The sequence below is a fragment of the Pseudochaenichthys georgianus genome, chromosome 9, assembly GCF_902827115.2.
Source record: "Pseudochaenichthys georgianus chromosome 9, fPseGeo1.2, whole genome shotgun sequence".
Classification (NCBI taxonomy): Eukaryota; Metazoa; Chordata; class Actinopteri; order Perciformes; family Channichthyidae; genus Pseudochaenichthys; species Pseudochaenichthys georgianus.
The window spans coordinates 30,584,855-30,601,212 of NC_047511.1; the positions used below are offsets into that span (position 1 = coordinate 30,584,855).

The 16,358-nt window shown below is 45.0% G+C and overlaps 1 protein-coding gene across 4 annotated transcripts in view; it reads right to left on the reverse strand.

The window, feature by feature from the left end:
- The window catches only part of LOC117453110 (probable E3 ubiquitin-protein ligase HECTD4), a 47,386-nt gene that overhangs the window by 12,432 nt on the left and 18,596 nt on the right, over window positions 1-16,358 (reverse strand). For 2 of the 4 annotated variants that reach the window (XM_034091984.1, XM_034091983.1), the window contains exons 21-61: window positions 16,055-16,253; window positions 15,792-15,911; window positions 15,595-15,699; window positions 15,325-15,488; window positions 14,913-15,158; window positions 14,256-14,448; window positions 13,634-13,738; window positions 13,448-13,536; window positions 13,192-13,364; window positions 12,786-12,921; window positions 12,552-12,696; window positions 12,260-12,426; window positions 11,926-12,072; window positions 11,643-11,827; window positions 11,037-11,190; window positions 10,670-10,950; window positions 10,405-10,591; window positions 10,236-10,317; window positions 9,920-10,122; window positions 9,684-9,819; window positions 8,932-9,114; window positions 8,683-8,847; window positions 8,412-8,581; window positions 8,082-8,197; window positions 7,876-7,982; window positions 7,313-7,474; window positions 7,054-7,202; window positions 6,836-6,915; window positions 6,395-6,558; window positions 5,976-6,213; window positions 5,681-5,817; window positions 5,454-5,580; window positions 4,808-4,945; window positions 4,510-4,646; window positions 3,203-3,363; window positions 2,937-3,118; window positions 2,628-2,833; window positions 2,401-2,531; window positions 2,083-2,288; window positions 1,813-1,995; window positions 65-1,455 (exon numbers count right to left, since the gene is read on the reverse strand). In XM_034091984.1, coding sequence (XP_033947875.1) covers window positions 65-1,455; window positions 1,813-1,995; window positions 2,083-2,288; window positions 2,401-2,531; window positions 2,628-2,833; window positions 2,937-3,118; window positions 3,203-3,363; window positions 4,510-4,646; window positions 4,808-4,945; window positions 5,454-5,580; window positions 5,681-5,817; window positions 5,976-6,213; window positions 6,395-6,558; window positions 6,836-6,915; window positions 7,054-7,202; window positions 7,313-7,474; window positions 7,876-7,982; window positions 8,082-8,197; window positions 8,412-8,581; window positions 8,683-8,847; window positions 8,932-9,114; window positions 9,684-9,819; window positions 9,920-10,122; window positions 10,236-10,317; window positions 10,405-10,591; window positions 10,670-10,950; window positions 11,037-11,190; window positions 11,643-11,827; window positions 11,926-12,072; window positions 12,260-12,426; window positions 12,552-12,696; window positions 12,786-12,921; window positions 13,192-13,364; window positions 13,448-13,536; window positions 13,634-13,738; window positions 14,256-14,448; window positions 14,913-15,158; window positions 15,325-15,488; window positions 15,595-15,699; window positions 15,792-15,911; window positions 16,055-16,253 — 7,750 coding nt within the window. Of the gene's footprint in view, window positions 1-64; window positions 1,456-1,812; window positions 1,996-2,082; window positions 2,289-2,400; window positions 2,532-2,627; window positions 2,834-2,936; window positions 3,119-3,202; window positions 3,364-4,509; window positions 4,647-4,807; window positions 4,946-5,453; window positions 5,581-5,680; window positions 5,818-5,975; window positions 6,214-6,394; window positions 6,559-6,835; window positions 6,916-7,053; window positions 7,203-7,312; window positions 7,475-7,875; window positions 8,001-8,081; window positions 8,198-8,411; window positions 8,582-8,682; window positions 8,848-8,931; window positions 9,115-9,683; window positions 9,820-9,919; window positions 10,123-10,235; window positions 10,318-10,404; window positions 10,592-10,669; window positions 10,951-11,036; window positions 11,191-11,642; window positions 11,828-11,925; window positions 12,073-12,259; window positions 12,427-12,551; window positions 12,697-12,785; window positions 12,922-13,191; window positions 13,365-13,447; window positions 13,537-13,633; window positions 13,739-14,255; window positions 14,449-14,912; window positions 15,159-15,324; window positions 15,489-15,594; window positions 15,700-15,791; window positions 15,912-16,054; window positions 16,254-16,358 lie in introns of all 4 variants that reach the window. The other 2 variants (XM_034091982.1, XM_034091981.1) reach the window with 1 other exon arrangement.

The following is a 16,358-nucleotide window of genomic DNA, read 5'->3' on the forward strand; positions in this document are numbered from 1 at the left end:
AGATGAGTGTATTTCAACGACACATAATCACACAGCTTACGTCTAACATGGTGGTATTAATCACCTCAATGACAGCATAGCCCTTGATGGGCCTGGCCATGACTGCGTTGCTCTCCAGTGACGTGACTGTGTTCATAGAGCCTCCATCTGACATTGACGGTGTCTCTGCGCTGTCCAGAGGCTCCCCCAAGCTGCCCAGACTGCCCAGGCTTCCTGTACTGCACAGGGAGGTGTCCAGACTCTCCTGACTAGAAACAGTGTGGGGGTCCTGGGTGCCATGCTGGGGGTACGTAACGGCCGAAGCTGCAGCCGCTGGGTTGAGGGATGGAACAGCCAACATCTCCTGATCGACAGAAAGTTCACTGGCAGTGCGGGACACTCCCTGAGAGGAGCTGCAGATGGAGGTCTGGCTGGTAGAAGCCGATGCGCTCACGCTCATAGCTGGAGTCACGCTGCTCGAGCTGTCAGGACTCTCTGGGCCGCCGGTGTGGGGGAAGGGGCGCTCAGGGTCAGGTCCAACTTTACCGTCCTGAGGGGTTGTAACCCCAGCTTTGGGCTTTTTAGGATCCTCTTCCTGCAGAGGGATGAAGACTTCATCTTTGAAGAGCCCCCCGTGTGCGTTGCAGGCCCTGCGGATAGCATTTCGGACCACAGCCTCCTCCAGGTGCATGGGGATACCTGAGAGCACCAGCAGGCGACTGTGGGCGGTGGGGCCCACCAGGGCCTGGCAGGCGTCTGTCACTGCATCGCTGGTCACACTTAAGCCATGCGGGTCTTTATTGGCGAGGTGTCGAAGGATCATCAGGAGTGTGAGGCAGCGGTGGAACCACAGCATGTCCTCAGGTTTACTGCCCGCCATGTTCAGCAGAGCGCTGTCACTCTCTGATAACCGTGTTCCTCCACTTCTCCGTTTCCCAGAGACTGCTGCTGCCACCGCCGCTGCTCTCTCGCGCTTCATCTTCACCTTCTTGCGTTTGGAGAGCAGACTGGGGCTCTGTGGCGTCTGGCCTGGGGATGACGACGAAGATGAAGAGGAGTCGCTGAGGTTAGGGGCGCTGTTGGAGGACAGGGCTCCCACTGAAGAGCCACTAACAATAAGGGGGATTGTCACCTCTGCTACAGCCAGGCACACCTCCATCAGAGCGTGGAAGTAGGTGGAGAACCGGCTCTGCTCCGATCCCAGAGCCAACGCTACGCCTCCAGATGAAGACCCCCCTGCTCCAGTCCCTCCAGCAGTCCATCCCTGAGTCTCGCGGTCGTAGAGCTTTCGGAGTTCTGACTGCAGGGCCATCAGCACTGCGAGGCAGGGGTTGAGCAGCAGAGCGATGGAGCTGGAGAGACCCGCGGGGCTCTTGCGCTGCTCCAGTTGGTGGATCTTTCGCAGAAGCTCAGCCAACAAGTGAAAGATGAGTTCCTTTATGGAGGGAGCCAGATCAGTGGTCCAAAGCAAACCACCTAAAACAATAACAACGACAAAGACATTTTTTTTTTAAACATGTAATTATGCTTGGTATGCTTTCAAAGTTCTTTTGTCATTTATGGAGCTAGAAGTGAAGGATAAGGAAAATGCTACAGTAGTGTAAAATCATGACTTTAAATCTTACATCGAGAGTTTATTTGTTTTTACTTCTGTGTTTTTTAATAAAAGAATACACCAACCAAGCGTTAAATAGTGCTAAGGTCATAAGACTCAATCAGGAACAGGATCCAAGAAGGTCAACAATTATACTAGGGTTCCATGTATGAAGCCACTTCAAGCAGGTTGATAAATGAGGCTCATTAGAGCGTTGTGTTATCTGGAGGTCAACCTACCCAGCAGCTCTACCACCTGCAGCAGCACAGATGATGGCACTGTGTCCGGATCGTCCTCTGACCGCTGCTCACTGCTCTCTCCCAGCTTCCACGTCAACAGCTGCTCAGCAAATGCCATGGCCAGAGGAAACTCCAGCGGCAAGGAGTGCAACACCAACACAGCACCAGGTGGGGGCGACACTCCTACAGTCCAAACAATGGGATGGTTAAATATATTAACTTATTCATTTTCAGCTGGATCCATTTCCGTTTTGCGAGTTCGACACTCACCCAGTTTGATGTGCACTTTATCAGTCGGTATGATAACTGAGGGGTATTGGTTGGTGGTGGGAGGGGGAGTAAGGCCTGTGTTGGTGGGTGAGGCATCCAGTGGATAGCACACCGCCTCCATCAGATTGAGCTGGCCGTTCCTGCGCACTTTGTGACCCAGGCCGTACACCATTACTCGAGCCCAGGGGGCCTTGTAAAGGCTGGAGCTAATGAGTGGAAAAGGTAGAGTAGACTTTTTAGGCATGTAGCAGGAACTGGATGGTAACACATCTGAGTTCATAAGGGCTACAGATGTTGAATACTTCTGGATGGACTCACTCTTTGCGACATCCTAGCTGGCTCTCCTTGCAGGATACAATCACAAATGCCGCACCTGGAAAGCTGACATCCATGCTGACCTTTGACTCGGTCACAGGAAACTCCTCAGATGTAAACTGCTCTGGTGCATTCTGTTGAAATTAAAATAATTATAAAAGAAGATTAGCAATTTTACAAACTGGGTAGTTAACCTAACGCAAGTTGCATTAGATCAAGCATGAGCTGACCTGTAGGAAGCAGCAGATCTGCTTTGTGAGCTCCAGCAGGCTCTCCTCTCCTTGATGCAAGGCACGGGTGATGGCCACTGTCAGCCACTCTCGGATGGGCTGAGCATTGCCCTGGAAGAAAAGTTCAGAGGGGGAGCAGCTTTGGCCCTGAAGGTTGTGGAGCATTGACTGGGCCAGTAGGATGGAACTAGAACTAATAGTGCCATCTGCAGGAAGAACATAGAGCACATTAGAGCGTTCAGCACAGAAGATTATAAGCATCACATTGAGATATCCTGTGATTTAATGAGAAAGGTTAATCTCACTCACCAGGGAGAGGGGGAGCCAGCAGCTGATTGGACAGCAGCTGAAGGTGCTCTAAGGTGATGTCACGGATGGCGGGTATGTGGAAGAGACGAGTGAAGGTGTGGGGATTCTTGGGGGCAAAGATGTTGAGCAAGGCCATCCGGCAGTACAACCGAGCCAGCGCACTCTCACAGCGAAGCAGCTCCCTACAGGAAAGTGTGAAACAGATTTTATTTCCAGCACTGGTGCAGGATTCATTTAAAATCATGCTCATTAGGTTTAAACATTACCTATGAATCTGAATGTTGCTACTGTCCAATGAGACTAAGCCATTAGCTGCAGTCCGTCTAGATCCAGCAGGCGGGCGCTCCAGCATCTCTATAGGGTACCAATACCTCACCAGCACCCCCTCACTGCGCAGGTACGTCTCCACCTGCACCAGCTCATTCACCTGGATAAGATGATAGTAAAAAGACAAACATTCTATGACCTGCTCAAATCTAGCACAGGAGGACATTGTGAAATTGGATCTAAGCTATGCAAAAGGTCAATTGATATAGTTGATACCAGGCAAGCCAAACAAATGTTTAAATGCGGTATACAACTAGATGGACCCTGAATGACAGATTTGTGAAATAACTATTGCAATATGTTGAGAATATAAAAAAAAAAAAATCGTTTTTAAGTTGCAGAACATGTATACTGTATCTTTAAGGAAGGTGTCTAATACGTTCAAATATATCAGTGAAGTGCTTTTTATGGAATGACATAAGATTAATTTACTGAAAATGCTCTTTTTAGTTTATCAAAATATGAAAAATACCAATACTTTTGCAATTAAGAGTTGGCCTCTTGACATTAGATTAGAAAAATTAGATTCAACTTATTGTCATTACACAGTACAGGTACCATGTAACAAAACGGTTTCTCTGCATTTGACCCATCCTAGTGCATCCTAGAGAAGTGGGCTGCCACTATGTATGGCGGCCGGGGAGCAGTGTAGGGAACGGTGCCTTGCTCAGGGACACCTCGGTAACACTTGGTCTTTCCGGGACTTGAACTGGTGACCTTCCAGTTGCCAAGCCAAGTCCCTATGGACTTCGCCACCACCGCCCACATTAAAATGCTGCTTTGGAAGAAGTATTTTTCTCCACTGTGTGATCCAGAGGAAATGTCTAATTAGTCCTTTTGTTATTTTAAACCATCCTGGTAACATTGTCTTCTTGTGTTAAATGACATCAAGGATATCACTCAGATGATGGATATGAATGATTCACAACAACTGTAATGTGTTTATAAGACAGAGACATTTAAATAATGCTTCTAATTAAGAAATGCATGAGAGCTGGGGCGGATAATCTGGAATCAGTGATGAGCGGCAGCTGAATATAATGGTGCTGTTTTTCAGGGTTTTTTTAAATTAATATTTATACATTTTTACAAATATTAGACCAGCCTGGTGAAGTAGTTGAGGGAACGAAACTGGTTTATTGTTAATGTTTGAAACAATGTATCTAATAAAATATTAGTATTCATTAAACCAGTGAACATTTCCAATAATGTCTTGAAACACTGAAGCCTTAAGTATTGTACTCACAGAGTCCACATCGAGCACCACCCCATGCAAACCAAAGGTCTTCAACATGCCCCGGATAGCAAACTTGGGCAGGGCCGTCCCTCCGGTGGTGCTGTTGGTGTTGTTGCTGTCCGGAGAGCGGATGACCACAGTCAAGCCTGTGTTCAGTGAGCAAAATATATTAAAGGTCAAATCATTTGCAGAGTTGTGCACATCACAATCTGGCAAAAATAACAATTTTACTACAAAGCTTAGTTACAATGCACCTGGGAGCAAACTCATTTTAACTGTTAGGTGTAGTGATGAAGGTGAATGGTACCTTTGCGAACTTTGTCGATGGTGAACTTATTTGCTTCGTCCTTGATATCCTCAATGGTAGGAAGGTAGAGGTCCCGGGGAATGCCGCCATTCTCTTCATACAGGAACTCCACTGTCTGTCTCGCAATGTCAACCATGCCTGTTGCCAGCAAAATACACAAGAGACAAACGATGTTAAAGTGTTCCTTGTTTGAGGTTTGAGGCTTCGCCAATGTTTCATTTAATAGAATTTGACATCAAGCTAATGCTTAAAACTCATTAAATAGGTTAATAACTTTTGTCAATTAATCTTATGTCAAATGTAACTGCACTATAATTACTTTACCTTGTTCCAATTTGTTAAAAGGGGGAATACCAAAGCAGTTTGAATACAGGCTTCTATATTTTTGACATTATCAATGTTCTGAACCATGGAGACATTGTGTCATAGGTTATGAAGTTTTAGTTCATTAGCTAAATGATGCATGTGATGCATTCATTATAAGATTTGAACATTAAATGTCTCATGATAGTTCATCATCCTGGTATTCTAAATTAGGCTACAGGTAACTGACCTCAATTGACTAATTAATGCATCGTCTTGATCAAATGATTCATTTGTTACACTAGACGTTAAAGTTATGTTTTAATATTTTTTCCTTCATTACCTAGCTGCAGAGCTCCTTTGATTTGATCCAAGCCAGATTTCCTCTCAGCCTCGTTACGGAACCGCCTACGGATGGTAGGGAACACTTTGGTCTCCCAGGCCTTTACCAGCAAGGCATAGTGGTCCTCCTAGGGCCAAACACAAATCACAATAAACAATGAAGGTTGTTAACTTAAAAATCATTTGAAAGTCAACATTGAAGGTGAAAAAAGCGGAGACCCGACTCACTCTTGGGACATCATCATCATCCTCGTCATCACTCTCATCATCTGCGATAGGAGGAGGATGAGGATCAGGTCCAGAGGTCACCAGGTTCTCGTAGCTCAGCTCAATTTTGTAATGGCACGACAGGTCGCTGTTGTACTCTGTACCAGCAAGGAAACACACAAAATGATATACACAAATGGTATGTGTAGCGCAGTCTCTGCCTTTAAGTGGAGAAGAGTTATGCTAAATCAAATAGGTCAAGGAAAAAGCATGCACTTTGATGATGAGAAGGCTGAAATAAAAGTGAAGAACCTACGTTGCTGAGCAACAGCCACAGCTGCAATCCGACAAGGGGGTCCATGGGAGCCAGAGTCAGAGGTAACACTTGCACCTGCATCATTATCGCTGTCTGAGGCCATAGCAAAAGGCAGTGCTTCAAAATTTGCACTTATTTCCTCTGCAAGATCTACACACAAGTCCGCTGCATTTCTGTGCGCCTGGCCCTCTGCGTATGCAAACGGCCGGGATCCAAAGTTGGCGCGGATCCTTGAGTTCTACAAAACAATGGAAAGAATAATAGAAGATTAAAACAACCCTGAGGGAAAAAGGCACCACTAAAGCAGTAAAGAAACCGATACACTTAATACATATTAAATATCAATGATAAGCCAAATTATCGCCAACAACAGTTTAATTATAAAGATTTCAAGGTTGCTTTAGTTAACACAAACACACCTTTTTTTGAATGTGTACCAGGGGCCACATTCCACCAGCTACATCCTCAAGGATGGGGCCGAGCCGCTGACCACAGTAGGTAAAGTAGACCCTGCCTTTAGGGGCCTGACCAGGGGGGGGAGGAGTCCCCTCGGAGCGCTCCCAGCCTATTCCAGCCACATCGCCTGTGTTCATACATACGCAAAGTCACATTCTCTGCAATGTCTCAATGTTAGGAGGTAATGACATATTTTAAAACACTTAATACAGCTTGAGTTAAGGAAACAAGATACACTTGCAAAATAGATTTTTTTCCAAAGAGCAGCCAGATCAAATACAATGCTTTAATGAGGTTAGTTTAAATCCATAACATTCATTGCTATATGGATTTCTACATATACAGATTAAAAAAAAAAGATAGCAGACTATATAAAGAAAAATATATTTAGTCTCTTGTCTCACCAGGAAGTAGAGCCACATCCAGCCTGACACTCTTCCACTGCAGCAGACTGGAGCCGTTATAATGCACTGCCCTACCATTACTGACACACACAGACAGACAGACAGGAGACAGACGCACAGAGATGGAACATAACGAAGAGAAGGAGAGCAGTCAGCACTCAAGTCAGAGACAGAGCAGTGGGAAAAGGATCTCAGAGTTAGTATTCAGGCAAACATACTTATGGAACAGACATGTGCCGACAGGGTTGGTCCACGCTCCATCTCTCTTCTCTGCCTCTGTGGCAAAACCAAAGGACACAATCGGGCCACTGTCCTCCTCAGAGTCTCCATAGGAGACAATTTCTATCTCCCAGTAAAAGGACGGGGCCTGCAGGGACAAAGAAAGGTAAATTGAAGACTAGCTGCAGTATCAGTGCTTAATGTATTCTCACTCATAGTAAAATAAATGAAAATGGCAAATATAATGCATGTGCCCACCTGAATTGGTACAGGACAGGTGGCGTAGATGAAGGTGCCTCTGGGCAGCCCTCCTCCAGCACTCGGATCAGCCAAGAAGGTGACGGAGGTCAGGCGGGATGAGAACATGCAGGCACGGACAGGGGGAAACACTCTGGAAGGACACCAAGTGATCTCTTTGGGCTGCAGAGACAAGCACATCAAAGAGAACCGGAGATAAGCGGGGCCCGACAATTCTGACTATTTAATTGATCAAAATGCCTTTGAAGATTGAGTCAAGGCCTACCGCAATATATGAATGTCATATTATAATTATATTGCTTTCAGCTGTCGGTAAATTGAACCATGTATTCAACAGACTTCAGTCGTTTTTCATCAACACTTTTTAAGATCGAGGCTAGGATCTCGGATGAAGGAAAATTTTTGTTATCACTTTTTCTGACCTTACTTTCTTTTCCATCATCATCCATGATAATTGTGAATATTCAGCTGTATCCAGAATACATACAGGTTACACGTTAAGGCTCTTGTGTTTGTTACTGGTTATAGTAATAAAAACCAAATCTAAATATGGTAATTCCCACCTGGCGCCTGGCGTCTGTCTGCAGTGGTGGAGGAGGAGGACGAGCGCAGTCCCGGTACAGCATTCTCACTCTTTCACACTGAGCCTCGACCATGCCGAGACGCTCCCCTGCACAAGAGTTCAGAACTTTGTCAGACAAATATTATACTGCAGATAAAAGGTTTTGGCTGCTTATGTGATATGGAAAATGCAAGCATGTAAGCTCACCAGGGCTGCATTCCTGGGCCACCAGGTTCAGGACCTCGACCGCAGCAGGACACTGCTGGATGAACTCCTCACAGAAGGAGCTATCCTCCAGGAGCTGCGCCATCACCAGACATGCCCTGGAAAACAACAAGAACCTGGTGATTTTTGGCTATGGTTTTGTTGTCAACTGCCATTAAATCTTTTTTTATTATATCATATAATCATAGTTTAAATGGGTTTCAGGTGCCAACATTTTAAATGTGTCTTCTATATCTTCGCCTGACACAAAAAACTCAGAGGAGCCAAAAGACAGCTGAGGTTGAATTATTTATTCACTATATACATACTAACCTGGTTCTGATTTCAGCCAGCAAGCGTACTGCAGCCATTACTGGGCTGGAGCCATCTCCTGTAGCTGGTAGAGAAGTGTGAATGGAGAGACTGCCCTCCTGTGGCAGAAGCATGGACTGCACCGCCTGCACCACCTTTTCTGTGATTGAGAGCTTATAGAGGGGGAGGGCCTGTTGGGAATTGGAAGAAAGTGAAAGTGGGACAAAAGTTAGATTTAACCTGATATTTTAAAAAGCAATATGTATTACTGTGTTTGATTCTGAATCAATACCTCAGATCTGGGTGTGCAGAGGCGTGATATGGGTACCGTCAGGATGTCTGAGGCTTGGCAAGCTCTCCTGTACTCGCAAGAAGGGAACTTGACCGTTGCAATGCCCTCTTGTTCATTTATGGACATAACTATGCCCACACTGCCAAGCACTCCTTTACCCACCACCTGCAGATGAGATGCGATAAGAATTACAGCAGGAGAAGGTACAAAAGTAGAATTATTTGTATTGAATCGTCTCGTTTAACTAACCTGGACCTCTGAGCCGATCTTAATAGTTTCTTTGAAGCCCCCGAGGGCACAAAGAGCAGCAACAGCTTGTCTGCCAATGGCCTGCAGCTTAGCCAGTTTCCTGCCACTACTGCTCCCATTCTCCAGAATACTCTCTGCATACTTCCCCAGCTGAGGGATAAACATCAGGGCCCGGGAGAGAACCTACAACAAACCCCAAAGTAAAAGCATGAAGTTTAATCGAAACCGAATCACATACATGTCAGTGCAGATCAGAGGTTGCGCTAGACTTTTTCGCTGCCCGTCATTTTGACGGACAGGATCGTAAAACTTCCGTCAAAATCCAGAATTACCCGTCGGCCATTACACAACTCTGACAGGCATGTTATGCATGGCTGCTGCACCTCGCGGGAGCGTGCACACCGTAAAGCCAAAACTCACAGACATTTCAATGATTTTTACGGCACAGTTAGGTTTGGAAACGGTATAATTTCCTTTTTGGAGGGCATGCATAAAACGGCATAACACCGGAGCCTCGCTGCGGGGAAACTTTGGCGCTGTTCCGAGTTTGTTCTAATCTGTCAAAATGACTGACTGCTTTCAGATTTGTCCGTCATTGTTAAAAAATATCCGTCATAGACGGAAAATATTCGGTTAACGCGACCTCTGGTGCAGATAGAAATTATCTGTGTCGATTATTCTTAACAGTTGACAACAAGTTTCAGTTACCATCAATGAGAATTAGCATGATACAACACATAATAGTCCTTTACCTTTTCAGCTGTGCTAGTCCAGATCTGAGCGGTGTTGGACTCGGGGGCGGTTAGCAGGCTGTGCAGTAGAGCAATAACCTCAGCAGCCATACTGTTGGCAACATGGCCACTGATGAATGGCCTCACAGGGTCCGACCTGATCGGGGCAAATTTAGAAGAAGGAAAAATTGTGTCACACGGAAAATATGACCAGAAGAAACCACACACATGCACAACTTGAATGATAAATCATATACCTGGCCAGATCAGCATTCCTGTCCCTACACACAGCGGTCTGAGCGGTTTTCTTCTTATCTCCAGTGGTGATGCCTCCTGCAGCCTCCTGGACCAGAGCCTCCATAGGTGGACCGACGCTCACTATCAGACCTGACTGGGCCCACTTGTTGGCTTTCCTCAGGGCAGCAGCTGCCTCTTCTGTGATCACTTCACAGTTGCCACTCTACATAGATTACAGAATTGTAGGTAAGGACAGCACTTGGAATAAAGCTACACACTTGTTCATATTGTTGGTAATGCTTTTAATTGCTGGGTTTTTCTTTGTAAAAGTCTTACCTTTGTCATGTCTCTGTCCATCTTTACCACTTTTTCCATGTTTGCTCCAGTGCCAAGTCGAAAGGGACGTCCCTCTGAGCTGCTGCATTTTGGAATGGATGGAAAGAAAGCTCACAGACACTATGTTGCTAATATGAAATCAAATAAAAGATATTAGGGGCAAACATACCTAAGAAGTGGTTGTAGAACCTCATGAGATGACTGGTCCTCTCTCTTATGGATGAAGATGGATAGCTTACCATCAACTGCCTCTCCCTCCTCCCCCACTTCGTCAGACTTCAGGGCTCCTTTGGAACTGGCGTGAGACAGACTAGTGTCCGGCTCAGAGGAGCTGGGGGAGAGCAGGGTCTGGCAGCCTAAAGAGGGAATAGTGTAAAAATGAAGAATTTGTGGAAAAATGGTAAAAATAGTATTCCTAGGTAAAGAAGACCAACCTGGTACTACATAGTCTGCCAGCTTGGCTAACAGCAAGGAAGCAATGCGCGAGGCAGGGTCACTGGCATCTTGTTGCTCAGCATCCAGCGTGTTGATAGAGTAGCTCCACGAGGGCAGGGCCACGTTCCCACAGTCCTCCACACTCATGAGAGGCAGGGCAGCTCGGCATAGCTGCAGGATGATAAGTACCAGCTTTGGAGAAGGTCTCTGGTCAAGCAGCAGAGACAAGAGCTTAGAAACACAAGCTGGCTGGCTCAGGATGGCTTTCCCTATGTGGCTCCTGGAATACAACAAAAAGCAACCATAATATGAATGCAAATAATGTATATGAGGACATACACATACATAAATTATCCAAAATGTTACCTGGAAAGGTCATTGAGCAGACTGAGCACATCCTGTAAGGCATCATTGCCAGCGGCCTGGTTACCACAGCACTCTGTGGCTCGGGCCAAGTGATTGGTCAGCAGGCTGGACACCTGCCGTGCCAAACCAGAGTGCACTGCATCGGTAGACCCACCTTTGAAAAGAAAAAGAAAAAAATGCTTACTAACCTTTCATTACAACATACGACTAACTTTGTAGTGGTCATTCATTCCATCTGACCTTGGTTACAAAAATTAATAATGCAAATAACGAGGCACGCTAGTAGTACGTAGTACACAAATTCATTTTTCAGGACGACAGATATTTTGAGGGTTATAGCTGATCAGAGTTAGGCCTTGGTACATGAACACGGATACTTTTATAATGTATTTCTTTCTATGCGTTTTGTGCTGAAAACTCTAAATATTGCTAGGTTTAACCTTGCTAACACCACTTTTTACATTTACTTGTATATTGAGGTAGCAGATGCATCAGATTGCTTTGAGTTTTCATTTAGATTTTTATTTTTTAAACGGGGGAGAATAAATACATTTTCTTTTAAATACCCATGTACCTGTGTATTAAGGATTTACAAGCATGTCTTACCTTCCACCTTCTCCCACTCGATGCAGCGGTTAGCCAGCACCTGGAAAGCAGCCCAAGCCATGGTGGCCACCTTCTGCTTTTTGGTCTGCTTCTCGTTTGAGCTGCATTCCCTCTGACCACTCAAACTACACAGACTGTCCATGAGCTGGACCAAACCACTCCGAACCAGGCACTGCTCCTCACTCCTATGTCAACATGGAAATCAAGTGAGGGTAAGAAACCATAGGGTGAACTAATCCAGAGACATATCAAAATATAGGTAATGACAGATTAATTATCTTGCCTGGTGTAGGGGATTGTGCAAAGCAAGCCAATACTGTTGGCACAAGCAATGGGGTAGCGAGCACATAGTGACACTACAGACGTCATGGTCTCTCCAAAGGCCTCCTGCACCTGCTCCACCATGCCACCACAGGTCAGCTCCTCGATCCTGCACACAGTGCACACAAACACTTATTTATAGAGGAACCAGCCACATACAAAAATGTTGTAATATTATAACTACATTGCAAAAGTGTACTATTGAGGACATGAATAAAATGTCCATCATTTGTTTGCCTATATATGTGTGTAGAGTAGGGCAGGATCGTTAATGGCGGTTATAGCTCCCTTTTTACCTTGGACCACCTTGCAGCACCATAGTGACAGGCCCCACCAGGTGGGTTACGCCTCCAACTCTGACAGCAGCAGTGAGCAACTCCCTCATGTGAATAAGTGCCTGTTTCCGCGTGCTGCCACGTCTCCATCGCGTCTGCGCGGCAGACAGGAAACTGCTGCTTGACACCTACAGAAATAACGGATACAAAAGATTTAAAATGTCAGACCAGAATTCACCTACTGATTCTTATGTAGCTTTGGGAACAAACAAGTACAAAAAAAGAAGGAGTGAGTGATGAGTAAGAGACTCACAGCCTGATCAGGCGTAGTTCCTATGAAGGCGAAGAGCTGTCCCAGCAGCACACTGTATGTGGGTCTGTCACGACTGTCCTCGATGGCTAGAGACTGGAGCAGGGTAAAGGAGCTGCTGCGATGACTAGTAGGGTGGTGTCGCCTCCTAAAGGAAACAAGTTAAGGAATACATTCAATGCCGGTTCACTTAAATGATTTTCACATTTTAATTCTATCAAAGAAACAAACAAATACCGTTGGGGCGCATGTGTGAACTCCAGGTCCTGGTTAGCAATCATCTCCAAGTCAGAGGGTGCAGACATGCTGCGTAGAAAGACTGGCTGCTTCACCATGGGGTTCACCGACTTAGCGTCTGATACTGACTTAGAGGCTATAAAATCAGGAGAGATAGATAAGAATAATCGCGCTGTCATTTTGTCTACCATGATTGATGTCTTGGTGTAACTTAAACACCTACCAATCATGCAGGGCTTACTGACTGAAAAACACTGAGATGGAAATATTGATTTTCAGGTATAAGGCTGTGATTAAATATTGATTTTCAAAATATAATTTAAGCCAAACTCCTGTGTGAATGACATAACTGTACCATACATACACTATCTGATGGACATGTGTGTGACATAATGAGTATGTGTACCTGGACCTGGTGTTCCTGCAGGTGTGGTGGTTAGGCTCCTGCAATGTGGCGCTATGGTAACATGGAGCAGCAGCTCAGTGCGGTTCATCAGACTCTTCACCAGCGCCTTCGTTTTGGCCAGTGATGTGCTGCTTCTGAGGTGCATGGTGTTTACCTCCTGAAAGAACTTCTCCCTGTAGGAACAGAATCATGACGTTACAGTGCAAACTGACCTTTGACATCCAATCAAGTGCTAGGATAATGTTTCATTTCTTACCTCAATGCAAGGACAACATTTTCGAGATCACTGAAATCGAGGGGAACCTCCTTCAGGGAGCAAAGTAGTTCCAGCTCCTTAATTTTGTTCTGGTACAAAAAAAGAATTACAGTATGAATATCAAAGCAAATGGTAATAGTGGGGGTATAATTCTAGAGGGAAATGTGTGTGTATGGATCAGGGTACCTCAAAGAAGTGGTAGTCGTGAAAGAAAGGAGTGTTGTTCTCCAGCTTCCCCTGCTGGGCCTCCTCTACCTCATTCTGCCACTTCTGTTCCAATTCTGCAACACTCTGAAAGCAACACGGGAGATAATTAGACACAGAGCAAAACGCACACTTTTTATATCCGTTCCGGTTGGAAGCCTGATTTACTTTTGATTTCGAATTTTTAAGCCAATCTCAGGTCTTCTGTTTATCCTTATATGATTGATAACCTATTCTATTGTTTGGATTATTATTCTAATATGTAAGATTTTAGTTTAATATGCTGCACATAATGAAAATCTCTCTTGCATTTGTTCTCAAATCCGCAGCACAGTGATGACTAACAACATCATAAGGTAGATTTAATATACTGAAAATCAACTTGCTTGTTAATAAAAATAGCTTTCCAATAACAGCATGCAAATTACATTTCCCATTAATACTGTTCCCTGTAGCAAACAGGAAGTACTTTAGTATTTTATTTTAAACTTTTCAAAGCAGCCTAATTAAAGACAAACATGCATAGTGTGCACGGTATGTCTTCCATTAATAGCAAGCAACCTAATTCAAAGCATTTAGTTTATAAACTGTAACTGTGGCTCACCTGCAGCTGACGCTCCATGGCATTGATCTTCTTGAAGGTCTCAGCCATAATCTTACAGACCAGGTCATACTCCTCTGCGTGATCCTCGCGGTGCTGGTAGTTGATGAGTGACTGAAGGGCATCCACCAGGCTCAGGTGTTTAATGACACAGGATACTATCACCTCCTCCATCACATCGGGCCTGATCACCTCCCTTAGAAACAAATGGTTAAGAACAAAACAGTTTTATGAGAATCACTTTATCAGTATATTATTTTAAAGAAGTTTCACTTTATCCAATAAACAGACAAAACCTAACCAACTATGGCTGCTATGACTTAGTAAAGCCGCAATACTAAAGGAACAATGTATCAAAACTAAATCATACATTTAGTGCATCAACAAAATAATGCAAGTCTATATATTCTACTTTAAAAGGCACAATGTCTTAAAGACTAATCACAAGGACAAGGCTATTCTTATAGTCTTTGAACCAGTTTGAAAATATATTTATCTTCATTATAAACTCAGTTACAAAACAGTGGGCTTAGTTTAAGTGTTTATGTTGCTTCACCTCTCTTTAGCCTTTTGTAGTCTGTAAAAACTTCCATGTTGTTTCCCTGTCTACAGTGATGTCACATGCATACCCTCTTTACTGTGACAGCATGACCCTCTTACTTGATGCTAGGACGGAATTGAGGTCGGGCTCTTCCAGACACCTCTCGTAGCCTACCCATGATGCCTGGAGGGAGGCGGATACGAGGCAGGTCAAAGTATGCTCCCGGCATGAGGCCTGGGGGTGGGATGAGCACATCGGAGGGGTAGGTGAACTCCCGGTCCTCCTCAATGGTCAGGGGCAGAGGTGAGGGGCTGGGCGTGAGGGCAGGAGAGATCGCACCATTTGCTTCCACCTGCCACTGACACCTAGAGAAAACACACAGCCTGTCATCAGTCTGCAAACAGTTGTGCTGTGTTCAACTATATGTCACTGGAGAGCGTGCACCAATTCTTACATTGTACTATATTTATCACACGGGAAATCAATATCACTGGGAGACATTTATCTGGTATTTTCGTCTAGCTGTGTCACCTTTGCAGCAGCTTTGAGCAGAGTAAATCGTGGCAGGCTTCTTCCTCTCTTGTCACCTCTGGCCCGTTATACAGAATGCGTAGCATTGAGCAAGCCAGCACTGACAGCCCCAGGGCAAGGTCTGCCAGGAAAGGGAGGCCTCCAGAGACATCCTCGGATGACTCCTAAAGGACAAGAAAAAGACATCTTCAGAATTAGCTGTTGTTCTTCATGCAGCAGTATTTTGCATTAAATGCCAAATATGGGTATTTAAGTACTTCTACATTTTACCTGAGCTCTGACGGTGCAGGAGAACCCCCACATGGCTTTATCGGGAGTGTTGTGTTCACGTCCGCTTCTCATCTCAAAGGAAAACGTCACAGTGTCTCCTTCAACCTAAAGCACAACATAGTAAAAATGCAGCTCTACAAAATTGTATGTGCACTTTGTCTTTACTGTGTATGTTTGTGCAAAACAGCTGCTCTTACCTTGACCAGGTCTTTGGGCCATCCTGTCCCCAAGACACTGCGACTGCCATATCCCAGAGTGTTCCCTCCATACTCTGTTACCTTGCGACTGTTCGTGTTAGGGCCAGCGTAGATAACCAACTAAAATATCAGAGAAAATGTTTCCTGTAAAATCTACGCAACCAGTGATATTCTATACCAGAGAAACTGCACACACTGTATGGAAGAGATACTGAGTATTAAGGCCATTGTTCATACAGTTAATGTATTGCAGGAGTCAGTACCTTGTCATAGTCATACTGTGATGAGCAGCGAGCATCAAAGCGAAGGTACAGGCAGCGGGCTCCTGGGATGTGGACCGTCTCTTTGAACTTGTAATTGTCCCTCACCGGGTGCACCGTCTCGACTGTTTTCCCAGCAGCCCATGGGGCAGGGATCTTCAGCCCCGTCAGGAAACCAGGCTCCTCACGTTCATCAAGAATTCTAAAATGACAGATACATGTATTACTGGTTTAAGAAAGCTGAGCATAGGACAGACAAAACAGCTGCCATTTCATGAAATGCCTTTGTATAAGATGTTTTGATGGA